Source organism: Vanellus vanellus (genome assembly GCF_965231255.1).
Source record: "Vanellus vanellus genome assembly, chromosome: 6".
NCBI lineage: Eukaryota > Metazoa > Chordata > Aves > Charadriiformes > Charadriidae > Vanellus > Vanellus vanellus.
Window position 1 is genome coordinate 47,009,382 of NC_138911.1, and position 15,011 is coordinate 47,024,392.

The window sequence follows — 15,011 nt, forward strand, 5'->3', positions numbered from 1 at the left end:
CTGACTTTCAAGACAGTGTAAAGATTTATAATTCTCTCAGATGGCTTGTAATCTGTAGTAGTGCATTAATGAGTGGAATTTGTGTATGCCTTGAAGAAACTTTAGGGGCACAGTCTTGCTATTTGTGTACCTCTATAGGCCAAGCGATTGAGCATTCCTCCCAAAATTCACATTTGTTAAAAGACTTGACATTTGCTAGTTAACTGCAAAATGATTACTTTCTCTCATGTGGTGCTGGAGAACTCTGACCACCAGAGTAATGTTTCTAATGCCTCAGGGACATCCTATGGGGAGTGAAAAATCTGTAGAGCCTCTTAACACTTTGACTCAAATGTAAACTTTAATTTTAGGCTATTGCTGGAAATTTAAATTATGTATTGATTGTATTTCCACTGGGGTTTCAGTAAGTAAATTTTATCAAAAAAGTATAAAAGGTCATTCTAGTTGATTCATAACTAATAATAGCTGCGTTACTGAAATGTCTACTTTCTCCTCTTTGGTATTTCCCAGATACTGTGAAGGTCTCCCAATTCTTCCACGTAAATATTTTCTATATGACCTGCTATGTTTTATCAAAAATATTTCCCTGTATTAGTTTTGGAAGAGAGAGAGATGGAGCAAGAGTAAAGAAGAAAAAGAAAGAATATCTTAAAATGATGTCAGAATTCAAAAGTGATCTTAAATCTGTTATGACATCTCAGTTTGCATGTATTTATGTAGCTGCTCTATTTAAGGATCCTGACATTTCCGGAAGTTCTTAATTGGCAGTGTTCCTCCAAACCATCTGAAAGTTGTGTTATGGGAGGTTAACATGCCTAACTGTTCATTTCAAGACTAAAAAAATGAAACAGAAATATAGAAATGTTTTCTTCAGTTTACATACACACAGAGTGGTCATTCTGGCAGTACTTGAAAGCATAAAAGAGGGTGAGAACATAAGTGGTTTGTGTATCTCTTAGTCCTGTTGAAGTGCTGAGAATCCTAACTCATCATTGAACAGAAAACTACTTTAGGGATATAAAATTGTGAACTGCCATCTGTCAATCATTGCTGTAGCATTTACAAACAGAAGCCATGTGGGAATCACATGCTCTAATCCCATGCTTATAAAGAGAAGACCAAAACACTGTTTTGTGCTTCTTTTAATAATACCACATATATGTAATTACTGTATTTGCACAACTATTTGCATCTCATGTTACTTCTGTTGAATAAAGCAGTGGTACGAATAAATATTTTGAACCCAGCTGAGATGGCAAGAAGTGCAATGCAGAATAGAAAAGGATCATAATAATATAAACAAATCCCAGGTGAGTATGATCATTATCCAGGTACTCTTGGCTTAGGCTTGAGCAACTGTCTACGTAAAGAGTGGAAGTTTCTCTGGTTTCTTTTTTCCCCACTGTTTTTCAGCAACAGGAGGCAGTTCTCTATTCACTGTGCTTTACCTTGTTTGGTTCTGGAGCTCCATAGATGTGAAGATTTCAGCTTCTCCAACCTAAGCTTATTCTAAAGGCTGACAGTGGAAGAACTGTTGTTTGGAAGTATTTCCTGAAATATTAACATGTCATTTTCTTTTCTTAAACTGAACTTTATTTCTGGTTGATGCTTGTTTATCCAACAAGAATTATTTTTCCCACCCTCCAAAATACATGGATGGTTGCCACATTTTCCTCACATCCACTTTGGCTGTAGTTACCCAAGCTAGGCAAACATAACCATTTTTTTTTCCTCTTACAAATCCATTTCTCAGCTGCTTAATCGTTTATGGCTTTTCTGTGAACTCCATCTGGTTTGACTAATGAAGGCAAAGCTGAATATAATATTCTCTGTCTTTATTGCATCAGAGCACCATGGAAAAGGTTTATTGTATTTTTTTTTGCTTCAAGTTCATCTTCATATGTAGTCTGAAATGCTGCCACCTTAGTCTGCAGGCTCATGTTGAGTTTGTCCATCATGCTATAATTTGTAGCTTGGGTTGGCACGCTCCTTCACATTATTTCACACTTTCCTACTCTTTTCCCATCGACATAGTACATATCCTAATGAGCCCCCTCTGAAATTCATCCTTTCCCAGAAGATGCCAATAGCAGATTGGACAGGTTTTGGCCAAATTAGTTCATAAGTAGTAGTCAGTACACAAAGCCAAAAAGAGATTGTCAAGGGGAGAGATGTGGTGTTTGCCTCCAGCCTGACTACAGAATTTCTTCTACGCCAAACCTTGATCTGATAGAAAGTTTCTGTGTTACGTGAAAGATCCTTAGAATCATAGAATCATAGAATTGCTGAGGTTGGAATGGATTTTTAAGATCATCATGTCCAACCATTAACTTACCCTGACAAAACCACGTCTAAACCATGTCCCCGACTACCACATCTACCCTTTTTTTAAACACCTCCAGGGATGGCAAATCCACCATCTCCCTGGGCAGCCTATTCCGATATTTAATAACCCTTTCAGTGAAAAATATTTTCCTAATATCTAATACAAACCTCGTCTGACATAACTTGAACCCGTTTCCTCTCGTCCTATCACTTGTCACCAGGGAGAAGAGGTCAGCCCCCACCTCTCTACAACCTCCTTTCAGGTAGTTGTAGAACTAAGGGGCTTGCCTGAGCTCAGGGGCTTTTACGGTGCTGTTGACAGCCTGGATAGTAACATTTCTTTCTGAGCTGATGGCATCTCTTGCTGCAGGACATTGTCTCTGCCCAGGCTGACTATGCCTGCCAGCTGCATTGATTACATAGACAAATTTCTGAAACACCTAACTACCCTGAAGCAATGGAAAGATCTGAGGTGGCAGTGGGTTAAATTCATACACCTGGAAAACACTACAGTTCTGGGAGCCAGAAACTGAGTCTTATAGTTCGATTTGAAATTTCAGCTTTCCTCCCGGCACGTAAAATATTACGGGGTTTTTTGAGCTTTGTTTCCAGAGGCTTTAAAAGAGATTTTAGATCTCCGTGAACTGTCTGATAGCTTAGTAGAACTGTGTTGCCACCTTTTGATTTCTGCAGTCAGTTGCTTTATTTCCTTGTGCCTTCTTTAACAGCTTCATATTCACAAATTGGCTTATTTCCATGGATTGTTAATGACAACAGAAGTATAAAGGAAGACATCTAGAGCACTCATAAAATTGCTGTCTAGTGCATACTACTTTAGAGACATGGATAGATGGGTCCAGAAGATTTTTTTTATACCTTATACTGTGGCTTGAACAGAAAAGGCAAAGTTCTTTGCCTTGGCAATAACACTTCCAAAATACCAATCAAGTTTTGTTTAGTGTAATAAACTACTTGATTAATCAAGGTTTTCTCAGACAAATCCATCTCACTGAGTGTTACAGGTGTTCCCTGGAGAAGAAAATCATAGTGTCAATACATGCTAGTGAGAGGACCTACAGTGGTCTTCAGTATTGTAGAAACCCCTCTTATTTAATTTAGCAGTGGATGTTTTGGGAGAACATCTAGTGACAGCCTTGAATATCAAACTCAGTGGAGACTAATAAAGAACTGATACTTGAAAGTTTTCAGTAGGGGGACATGTTCTCCAACACTTGAATGAACTTTCATTGCTCAAAACATCGATCTTAGCATTGAGTGCTTGGAAGTTCTTATCTAGTGAAACACTTTCTCCTTTAGCTAATGCTATTTTGAAGTATTTCTAAAGCAGCTTTCATAGCATCTGGACTATGTGGACCTGTTTGACTTTGGCAGTTCATGTTTAAACCTACAAAGATTGCCTATGTTGCACTGTACTGGTCAACAATTTCCTCCCAGCAATCATAAACCATTAGGAGGTTGCTGAGGATGATGGATATGTCTTTTGTTTTTCTGTCACTGACCATAAAGCTCATCTGTGGTCTCAAGGAGTTCTGGATGTTAACATCATTCCTTGATAACAGCCTCTGTGACGAGGCTGCATTCAGCAGTTGCTTGTTGGCTCCTAGGGCACTCTCATGTGGGTCCGCTGTGTTAACCCCATTGCCCAGTGAATATATAAGATTCTTAAGGGTATAGCGATAGCAAACCAAACTATCATATTTTCAGCAGTCTGATGATATATAGGTTCCTGTCTCCATCTCTTCTTATCCAACACAAACAGCTAAAAGATTGACTTGACATCTAAATGGAAATTTTCTAGTCAGGCATGATAATAGTGTGAATCTGGGAATCATTGGTGGTAAAGGTAGACTGAGCACAACAGCTGAAATACATGCCAGAGGCTGTGCATTCCCCTAAGCTGGTGGATATGCAGTAATCACAGGAAACCCAATTTGATAACTATTCAAGATCAAGGTAGATTAACAACAGCGTTTAGAAAATCAGTGGCAGACAAATGAAAGTTTCCCATCCCCACTGATCACAAGGTGAGCCTTCTCTTTCACATGCAGAGCTTGCTATTGCCATCCACCGTTTTGACTCTTTTGAAGTAAACTAATCAACATGCTCCATTTATTTTTAATTGATAGCAATTCTGGAACCACTATTAGGGTGTCTACCACCATGTTAAATGAGGCACTGTGCAAACAGTGTATGACACTGGTACTTGAGAACTTGCGTGTTTTATTTCTAAACATCTGGGGAGATGAGAAGATGCTTGCTTCAAAAGCCTTAAGGGACATGGGATTGGCCTGGCTGAGCTCTGACATCACTTTCCAGTTTGATTCAGTAGGACAACCAATGCTAAAACCTCTTTGCTGTAATGAAGACGAAGCTGCTGGCTGGCTGGCTCTGTAAGAGGACTGAAGCATTAATTGATCCATATTTGCTGACATTTGGTGTAATCTCCAAGATCTTTTTATTCCCCTGGATTTCTGGAAAAGCAGAGAACCCACATGTGGACATGTAGTTACTAGAGAAGATCTTACTGTTTCTTAATATAAGTTGTCTGACACCATGTTTCCATTAATTTAAATATCTAGCAGGGCACAGAGACTCCACAAATGCTTCACATTTTCTTCCCCCTTTACTTGTTTATATTGAACAAGTAGGTCATTGCTTTACTTGTAACCATGGTAGTTCTGGTTAGTCTAAATAACTCAAAGAGAACTATATAGACTCCTCTGTTCCTACTTATGACTTCTACCCAAGCACCTCTTGCTTGTAACATCATTTGCTCTTCAGGAGAGAAAAACCTTTTTGGGTCTGCTAGGGCTTTGAGGTTTTTTGTGCAAAAAGTGATTAGCAGTGAGTTTTCTGAGTCTGGGCTTGCTTTGCGTTCATCCAATCAATAATCAATGAAGATAACTTAGATTCTGTTGTCATACCTCCTACTGCCTGATAGCTCTCAGTGCATCATCCCTACCGACGTCAAATCACTTCTGCTCTCACTGGAGCCACTTTCTCTGATTGCTCTCTTCTGACTGTTGTAAAGATAGATGCCCTAAGCTCTGACCTCGGCTCCTCTTTCTCTCAGTCCAGGACTGCTCGTCCTCCTCCAGCTATCTCCTTACGGTTAATGAGTCTCCTCATTCATTTATTCTGTCTCCTTGCAAGTATTTTTAGACTGTGATCATCTCCCTTGAGTTGGCTATTTCTTTAACAAGATAATAGCTATTTCATGTCATCTTTTCTCATATGTTTACTGCACCTTATTACTTGAGACTCTTCCTGCTTTAAATCTATATCTTTTGAGGGTACCAAATGAAGGCCTTTTACGTGCAGGCCTTGAGGGCTGCCAAGTAGTGTGGTATGAAGAGGAAAACCATCTACTTCTTCCGGTTTACTTCACAGTTGCATTCCCTAATTGAGTCTACACTTTCATTGCGAAGACTTCTGAGATCTTAGAGGTAGCACCATTTTTTCAGGTAGTCACTTAAAATAGATAAGCACTAATCAAAAGTCTTTAGTTTCTGTGCAAGGTCTTAAGCAACGTGGAGCTTTTACTTCAGCCACTAGCATTATCAGAGAAGAAATGATGCTTACCTGATTTTCCAAAGCCAGAGAAGTGTTTTATTTTTAAAACCTGTGTAAGTATTTAGACATTGTCACAAGAATCCACATTCCAAAACATATTTGCTATTGCATCTGCTATTTAATAAAATGCAAATAATAACTGATGGCTCTCTAAGCACATAAAATGAGGTGGTTTTATTGTTTATCCTTATAAAACTTTAGAGCCATTGAACAGATTTAGCATTTGTAACATTGTCGTTGAGCTCAGCCTTCATTTACTAAATCATAGGTAAGAGCAAAGATTCTGTTCACAGTTGCTGAGCCTTGTTACATTTCCTTGCCAAGGACTTCTCTAAGTGGACGCACAGGTATGACAAGGAAGGGGTGCCAGGGCAGCTGGATAATTAAAGAGCTCCTCTCGACTGTTCCTGCAGAACCACTACTCTACCCCAAACAGGGCAGTCCACACACTTGGGAATGAGCAGAAAATAAGCCAATATACAAGGTCAGTTTAATGTTACATTTTTATAGCGCTCTTCATCTTGGAGGATCATAACTGTAAAGGCTGTATCCATCTGAAAGTCCCACCACTACCGCTGAAATCCAGGAGTTTGCTGCAAAGGACCATTTAGCTGCATAAAATGGCGACGCAGCAATTTACAGCCAGGAACACAGGAGTCTGACAGAAAGAATAATTGTGGGGAACTGTGCTGCAGTTACTCAAACCGGGGTCTCTCTGCTTCAGCAGGTACCGAGACTTTGCGGTGAGGGCAGACAGCTGTGACTCTGACACCAGGGCCGGGCGTGATCCAACCCTGATGTGAAGAGGCAACAGGCTTCACGGACGACTAATCCTGTTGTGCTGTGTGGGGGCTGTCTTTGCAGAGAGGCCCACCGAAACCCTGAGTTGGTTGTGCCCTTCTCAGCGTGTGGTCCCAAAGAGCTTACAGCCTGAGGCAGCGTGGCAGCAGGCGCCGAGTGCCACAAGCTGCCCGAGACCGCAGCGTCAATCAAACACCAAAAGCAGAGGGCGAGGGTGTCAAACCATAATTTCTGCTGACGTGAGGAAGCTGCTGGCTGAAATGTTGGGAGCCTGTTGCCTTTAGAAATATACAAAAAAAAAAAAAAAAGAAGATGGATCAACCAGTCTGTGGAATAAGAATGGGAATCCTTCCAAGGCGAGGTGTATGGCACGAGGCGCTGGCTCCAGTTCCAGCGACAAGGTGACTGTCTGCTCACCTTGATGCCATCGTGCCAGTAAAAAATAATTTACGTCAAGATGCTGTTTGTGGCCGATGATAATAGCTTAATTTTCCTGTAGCTTTCAGTTGAGGTTGATAGTGTAATTTATAAATAGAAATTAAAATGGGTCTGCAAGTTAGTTATTAGATACATTTTTAGATTGGTCATTACATTAAAGTAAGAAGGGTGAAACGACTTGTCCAAAATCAAATGATGAATTATTGGCAAGCCAATAAACAAATCCTAACTTTTTCCTTCAACATGTCCATGTGTGTGCTGTAACAAATGTACAGAGACAGCTAATGAACTGTCAAGAAACACGATACAGCTCATGTAAAAAGTCAGAACACTTTTTATTGTTCACTGTTAGTGAAAATACAGCATATTACACATGGAAACAGCAGTGCATTCATGTGAACACACAGAGTGCGGAAGGACGTATATCCTACATGTTTTAATTATCCAGCTAAGGGTTTTTCCAGTATATTTTCATGGTTACTCTGCTCATCACAATAGACTTTGTTTGTTATTGATCCAAATGTGTATGCAAGTGTGTAGCAGTGAAGGACGGTTACAATGCCTGTAGCAGTGAGTGCCTCTGTTATGGCTCTTGAGAAACGCAAGGATGAAAGCAGGTGCATTCCTCGACCTGGGATGCACCAAGAGCATTTCTGAGGAAGAAATAATGGTCTTCACGGCTGGTCAGCGTACTACCCAGCCTGCTAAAGAGAAGCAATGGATTCCTATCCAGCCCGCATAAGATGATGCAGTTTGCCAAAACAGGGGCTTTTTGTTGCAGCTGCTGGGGAATCCAGCGCTATGATCCTGGTAGAGATGTCACGGTATCCTTTCTTAAGGCACCTATTAGCATAGAATCGCAGCGCTGATCTCATGGGCTGTTGCTGCAGCTAGAAAACAACTGACACATTAGGCTGATTAATCCCTGTAGTAATTCCATTAACCTCCTTAATGGATTTATAACATGGATGAATTTACCCCTCTGCAGCAATGCGAGAGGGAATTGCCCTGGAGAGCCTATAAAGATGGTGTGGCAGGGATGTCTGAGGTAAATATCTTTTTGTTTGTTTTAGTGCAAAGTGAAGCTTCCTGACCAGCTGGAAAACCTCCCTGTCTGCTGGGATTTTGAACTCTTCACAGCACTAATAGTGCAGGTGCCCCTGCGAGAGGGTGATGCATCAGGACTCAGACACATCAGCAGGGCTCCTGGCACCCCACCGACAGCTCGCTGTGTGTCCACGCTTCCCTCTCGCTCTCTCACAGGCACACATACTCTGCCTCATCACACAGCTTCTCAGACACAGCCCTTTTCATTCACCTCCGCCATTTCCTCTCCTTGTGCCTCTGTCTGATCATGATTTATCTGCTCGCTGCTCCCTGTCAGGAGGGCAGCTTTGCCTGGACTGTGTCACTGGGCAAAGGACTGCTAAAAATAAGTAGCAGAGCTACAGCCCTGACATATCCTTGCAGAGGGAGCAGATCAAGAACAGAAATGAGAAATTCTGTGTTTCTCTTTGTGTCCTTCCTGATTTTCTAGCCTGTGGAGGGAAGGTTTACCTGCTGCCTTAGCCATGTGCGTAGCCTGCTCCTAGGGCGGATTGATTGCATTGCAGTTCTGTCATTAAAGGCTTCTCAGTACTGTGACGTTACCTCAAGTATGTAAGAGCCAAAAAGGCACCCTGCAACCCCCTCCCAAAGAACAGACACCATTTTTGCAGTCGGTCACAACAGCCCAGGCTCTCTGAAAGCTCCTGCTGCGGTTCGTTGGGGACTATATAGGGTGGCTAACAGGGCTGGGGGCTGGAGGGGTCAGGCAGGATGCCACAGGAGGGTCTGACTAATTTTTCTGCTAGTTCAAAGACTGCTGCCACGTACGCAGGTGCAGTGATGTGACTACTAAGCTGTGGTATCTCTTCACCTACATAGTTTGTGATCTCCTTGTTAATATGCTAAATTTATTCTGTTTGAGAGCCAGTCCTTTCCTCCCACAGAGGCTGCAATCCCGAGAGATGGAGTAGCCCAGCTCTTTAGTGATCCAGGAGACAGTGGGAGAGAACAGGGGAGGTGTTGTGTGCATGGGATGCACACACAAGCCTGGGGATTTTATTTCTCTTTCTGTCTACGGTAGTCACTTCCCACGTTCAGCACAGGGATGAGAAGTCCTAGCAGCCACCTCTTGCCAAAGACCTCTTGCAGGTTCTCTCTCCAGGGCCGGGCTCTTACCACTATCCCCTTCCGCACCTGGTACCGTGTCTGCCCACGCAGGATCAGCAGCATCTGGTGGCAGCAGAAGCCAGCGCAGGCCAGTCCGATCCCAAGCCAGAGGTAGAGCATGAGGATGACAAACATCTCAGAGCTAAGGAGAGCTCCTGCAGATGGAGAGTCGGGGAGAGGAAAGACAATAAAATAGAGAGTTTAGACACACCTCGTCTGGCAGCGTAACACTCAGCCCCGAGAACTGATGAGCTGCCTATGTTCTGGCCACAAGTGGGGAGGTAGGAGGAATACAGGCTGGTTGCTCTAACTATATAATATTGTTTCCTTCGTAGCATCTGATGCAATGGACCTCGCTGGGAAAATACTAAAATGATAATGGTCTCCGTACACTTCTCCCTTTGCTGTTAACGTGAGGATCTAGATTACAGGGGCAAATTCAGCCAGAAGTGAAATGTTGTCTGTAAGACCTCAGCACTATTTTGAAGAATGGTTAATTTATTTAAGGACCTACCTGCTCTTCACAGTGAATCTAAGATTTCTAGGTTCCTTTTGAAAAGAGATACAGGTTCTACAGCACATAGATGCTTCCAGAAGCCTTACTGCGTGCATTAATACTAGACAGAAAGATTTGGGATTTCTCTCTCTCTCTCAAATCACTATATATATATTAAAAATATGTTAAAAAAGAAAAATAAATCAGGGCAAAGGCAGTTTTCATATGAATGCAAGAAACGGAAACCAAAAACTTTCCAAAATACAATCCAAATTCCATTTTTAAAGCTGCTACTAGAATATTCAAAATACTTTGTAGGTCTGAAGCTCCTAATTTAACAGGTTTTGCAACATATATTTATGCTGAATACATTTAAATAAAAATATTCTGTGGGCCCTTTCGTCTACAATGATTTTAGAACTCCTTCTCGAAAATATTAGTGTAATAGCAGTTATCACTGAGTGACCTTTCAGTGCGTAGGCAGATCTAAACCCATTAAAACAATATTCTCTGTGTGTGCATACGAATGTGTACACACGTATTTTGTGTATATTGGTCTATTATTAAACACCCATATTTACACACGGTTGTACAAAGAAAATTAATGTGTGTCAATACTGGTATAAATAGCTGATATCCTCTCACTGGTCCCTGCAAGGTTTAAGAATGAGAAAGCTCTCACACGCTCCCGTCCCTCTGCAAGACCACGGGGCGGGTGAAAGCTCTGGTCGCTCTAAGGCCCTACAAGAGCAATTCTGCTGGAGCAGGGATTGCATGGACAGTAGAGGTGTGCTGCCTAAAACAGGTACATGGCTGCTTCAGGTTTTAAGTTCAATACAAGGGTGGCTGGACAAGAGTCTCTTGCTTCTCTTATACAGAAGGCCAGATTAGGTGGTGTCATCTAGTTTTGCAATCTGTGAATCCCAGCTTCTCCACCTGGCAGTGCCATAAGTGAGAGATTGGGGCTGACCTGTGACAATCACGCCAAGCTTTGGGCTCAGCCAGCAGGCCCCTCTGAGGATGATTTGTAAGGACACTGACTACAGCCTTGAGCTTTCAGAGATTGTCCTCACTTGAAAAAGATAGAGGAGTCATTCAGTTTTCTTCCTAAATGCAAAGTCATCTTTCCCTTCTCATTAGATCCCATTCAGCTCAGTGGGCTTCATATGCAATTCAGCAAGGGAAGAACAAGCCCCTTAGGATGATGACAAATCCTCATACCAATTCTGTCAGAATAACTTAATCTATCAGGTAGGAAGCCCAGGGCCAAATAAGGGCTTCTCTGCCCCGCTTTTACTGGACCAGAGTATGACAGACATTTGTTCTTTCCTACCACTGATAATTCAGATGGGATATGGAGAAAGACAGCTATTTTCTTTAGAGGTTTTGCAAGGTGGCTGTAAGCTTTATTTCTATGAGCTGCTGAAATTCAACATCAAGAGAGTAATTACCTTTGTTTCCCCTTGCAAATATTAAGCATCTCTGAGCCGTGCTTCCCAGATATATGATGTTTTTAACCTTTTCCTCAGGTTACCTACATAAAGCATTTTCTATAATTTCTTCTGCGGATCCAATCTGACCTGTGTTTAGAAAAGTGCTCTCCTTTTGTCCCTCATCACCACAGTCCATTTTAGTCTTGGATTCACTTTTTCTCTAACTGACCTGGCGTGATCTCCAGCTTATTGCCATACATTATCTATTCTAGAAAAGCTGAATCACAGGCTCAAATTATAGACTCTGGGTCAGATTCTGAAATCCATGCCCAAGCACCGTCTGGGCAGAATGAGCCAACTGAAAATTTTCCCAGCATGAAAGGAGGGAACACTCAGTTGACATAAGACCAGCAGATTCGCCCTTCACCCTCCTTTACTCCTCCTCCAATGCAGAGGGTGTGATGGAGAAGAAGAAAGGCAAAGTTTTTTCCTGCTATAGTAATGCTCTTTTTGGATCCTACAACAACCCTTAAGTCATAGTTATGTTAGCTGAAAAATATCGGGTGGATAACTCTTCCAGGTAACTATTCCAGGCTGTGTTTTTGTTTCCTGAACTGGAGGTTAAATGTGCTGGTAGAAACCCAGTAGGCCATTCCTCCCAAGCAACCAGGACACCGCGCGCCCATATATTGCTGTGTGAGGCAGCAGTTCTCCCCCAAGCTGAGCTAGAGGTTTGGTGGGAGCTGCTGGAAGCTGCTGCCTCTCGAGGGTGTTCTGGCTTTCAGCTCCCAGCCCTTCACCCAGCCCCATTGTGTCCTCCTCAAACACTCCCCATGCTGTCCTTGGCACTGCAGTTGCTGACACCAGAGGTGGGGCACTTCAGTGGCTCTTCAAACATATGCCAGGACCCAGCTCGGTGCAGATGAGCCCACAGAGTCAGAGAGAGAGAACTAATTCCTTGATAATCTCCTCCCACATCCCTGCTCCCCCTCCCAGGCTGCTGTGCTGATCAGAGCTTAGGCACGGGGGAAAATCATTCCCAGTGTTTTTAATGCTAGTGAAGCTTGTGCAACATTATTTACAAAAATTCTTCTACTTGAAAAAATGACTCCATAAAAATGTCATGGCAGGATTTCATGTTTATTGTCTCTCAGTGATTACCATGACAAATCTGCTAATTTGCCAAGTAGAGAGATATTTGTTTGTTTTCAGATGGCAACCCTGCAAACCCAGCCTGGAATTCTAAAAGCAAGCTGGGGCCTCTCTGGCTCCCGTATCCCCAGCAGCAGAGACTCCACGCTCAGATCATAATCAACACTTCTGGTGATGGTGCACGAGCCAAAACAGATTCCAGGCCCTTCTTACTGAGCTCAGCTGAATCTGCAAAGCTAAAATGCATGGGATACCTATTTTAGTCTAACGAAAGCTGATCTAAGTGTGTGAGGCATGAGCTGTACAGGGCGGGAAACAGCATTTTTCTGCAGTGGCTTTTGGGGCAGAATAACAGCCTAAGCTGCCTGCACAGTCAGTTCTCCGAGACAAGGCTTTATCTAGCTCTTGGGTTCGCACAGAGAAAGGGTTGAGGTTGGAGAGTTTGAGGGGGTGTTGAAAGGTGAAGAGGCAAGCCTGGAAGAGGAGAGGAAGAGTTATGGGAGCAGAATCAGGAGGGGGAAGGGGAAGGTTTGTGGTCATTTATGGAAGGGCCGGGAGAGAGGGGAAACGGGGAGAAGCAGAATGAAGGGTAAGGGATGAGGACAAGGAGAAAGGGATATTTGCTTTTGCTGTGGAGCTTATGCAAAGAGCAGGCACTGAGAATTTCCCCTGGTTCTCTGTGGACCTGTGTCCCAGACTGGGGTCATGAAAGAGGCAGCTAATCATGTCACATTAACTCCTCTCTTGGTTTCTGTTGCCTGAACCCCAATTCTACTGTGCTGGAAGGATGGCGAGATCGCAGTAAGTTTGTGCTGCCAGGAGGTGGGAAGTGGGTGACAGTGGAGAGGGTGAGTGGACCTGGATGAAGAGAATGAGAATATCTCTGCTGGGATATGGGGAACCTGCAGACTTGTAGGATACAAAACCCTACAGACCCCCCACCTTTGCCTGTAGGAAAGGCAAAAGATTCCCCTCACCTGCAATACAATGAGTGAAATCCCTCTCCTCTGTCTAAGTGCAACACACTCCCTGCATGACAGATAGCCCTATTCCATCACCAGCAAGCTGGTTATGGGGCTTTTTCCAGAGCATTAGGAATAGGGCTGTGGCTGTAACCTGGAGTGAGTCCCAGCCTTTATTTCAGGTGAAGCAAAGTCCTCCAAAGAGGATTTGTTGAACACAGCCAATTCTCCCTCTTGTCCATTTCCCCACCACCACTCCCCACACACAGCTATCTGAGAAAAATCATGTCCCCCGCACTGTGGGAGCCCTGGAGGAGGAAGATGCTCTTCATCTCCAAGGAAGGAGTCCTTACCTGAGAAGAACTGGCTGATGGAGTGAGGCAGAAGAGTGAGGAAGGCCAGTGGGTTCGCAAAGGACATGGAGAGTGCAGCAGAAATGTAAGCCATGCCTGCCACCAAGGAGTCAAGGCAAGCCAGGGAGGTGTAGAGGCAGAACATGATGAAGTTTCGCATGTTCCTGCTCCCGATGCAGTTCCCTGTGAAGAAACAGTGGTGGTCATGCCTCTGGGTGACTCTGGCACACAGTCTACAGAAGTGAGTGCTCGGCAAGGCTGAGCCAGGGGACCTGCTTCCATCCAGCCAGTCTGCCACCACTTCGTCTCCTTCACCCAAGTTTGAGCCCTTGCCCAAGTCCTCAGGGGAGCTCTGGATCACGAGGACGTAGTTGCCCAGGGCATTAGCTGAGAGGAAGAGGAAGAGGGCCCCATGCAGCAGAGCAGGAGAGAAAAGTGGGGTTGTGGAAGGGTCTCTGAACATGCTGGGGATGAAGAGAAAGATCTGGAGGACGAAGGTCACTAGGGAGATGCACAAGAAGTAGGCTGGAGCGACAACATTGAGCAACCTGAGAACTAGCATTGCGGATTACGTTCCTGCAGGGGAAAGCAAGGAGAGAAGGAACATCACCACTCCGGCTGCACACTTCATCCTTCCATTTCCTGCCGGGTCCCGGCCCCGCTGCCGCCGGGCAGTGCCCTCCGGGGGCCGCTCTCCCTCGCCGCTGCCCCACGGCCCCGGCTGGGCCGGGGCGAAGGGACAGCCCGTGGGCAGCGACCGCTCGCCGGCGCCCGGAGGAGGGACCCCGGCCCCGGCGTTTGCCTCCGGCGAACTTGCAGCAGCGATGCCCCGGAGGGGCTGCGGAGGCTGGAGGGGAGAGCCGGCTCCCGCGATGTGCCGGCGATGTGGGTTCCGCTCGCCGAGCAGAGTCCCTCTGCCAGGCAGGGTCAGTTTTGGTATTGCATGAGAGGAAAAAAGGTGGTGCTGGAGGAGGGGGGAGTGAATGGAGGGAGGGGGGGGAGGAGAAGGGGAGGGGGGAGAGCTTGCTCTAATCCACTGCAATACGGATCAAATCCAATGCTCTAATTTATCCTTTAAAGCCACGGATCTACAGATTACCTCTATGACCGCTGCCCTGCTCTGCACGAAATTAGAAAATGCACAAAACAGCTGGTCAAGTGCTGTCCGGATGCAACCTGCGGCGCTGGGCTACCGAGCCGCAGCCGCGGCTCCGGCCGGGCACGGTGCATCCCCGCCGCCGGG

At 44.5% G+C, this 15,011-nt stretch overlaps 1 protein-coding gene across 1 annotated transcript; it reads right to left on the reverse strand.

Annotated features, from left to right (window-relative positions):
- Window positions 1–9,172: 9,172 nt before the first annotated feature.
- On the reverse strand, window positions 9,173–14,330 carry ZDHHC22 (zDHHC palmitoyltransferase 22; the record flags this gene model as incomplete). The annotated part of the gene is made up of 2 exons (XM_082485431.1): window positions 9,173–9,527; window positions 13,769–14,330. 2 exons carry the CDS (start codon window positions 14,328–14,330, stop codon window positions 9,262–9,264), a joined length of 828 nt encoding a protein of 275 aa, XP_082341557.1. The 3' UTR covers window positions 9,173–9,261.
- Between the last annotated feature and the right edge of the window lie 681 nt (window positions 14,331–15,011).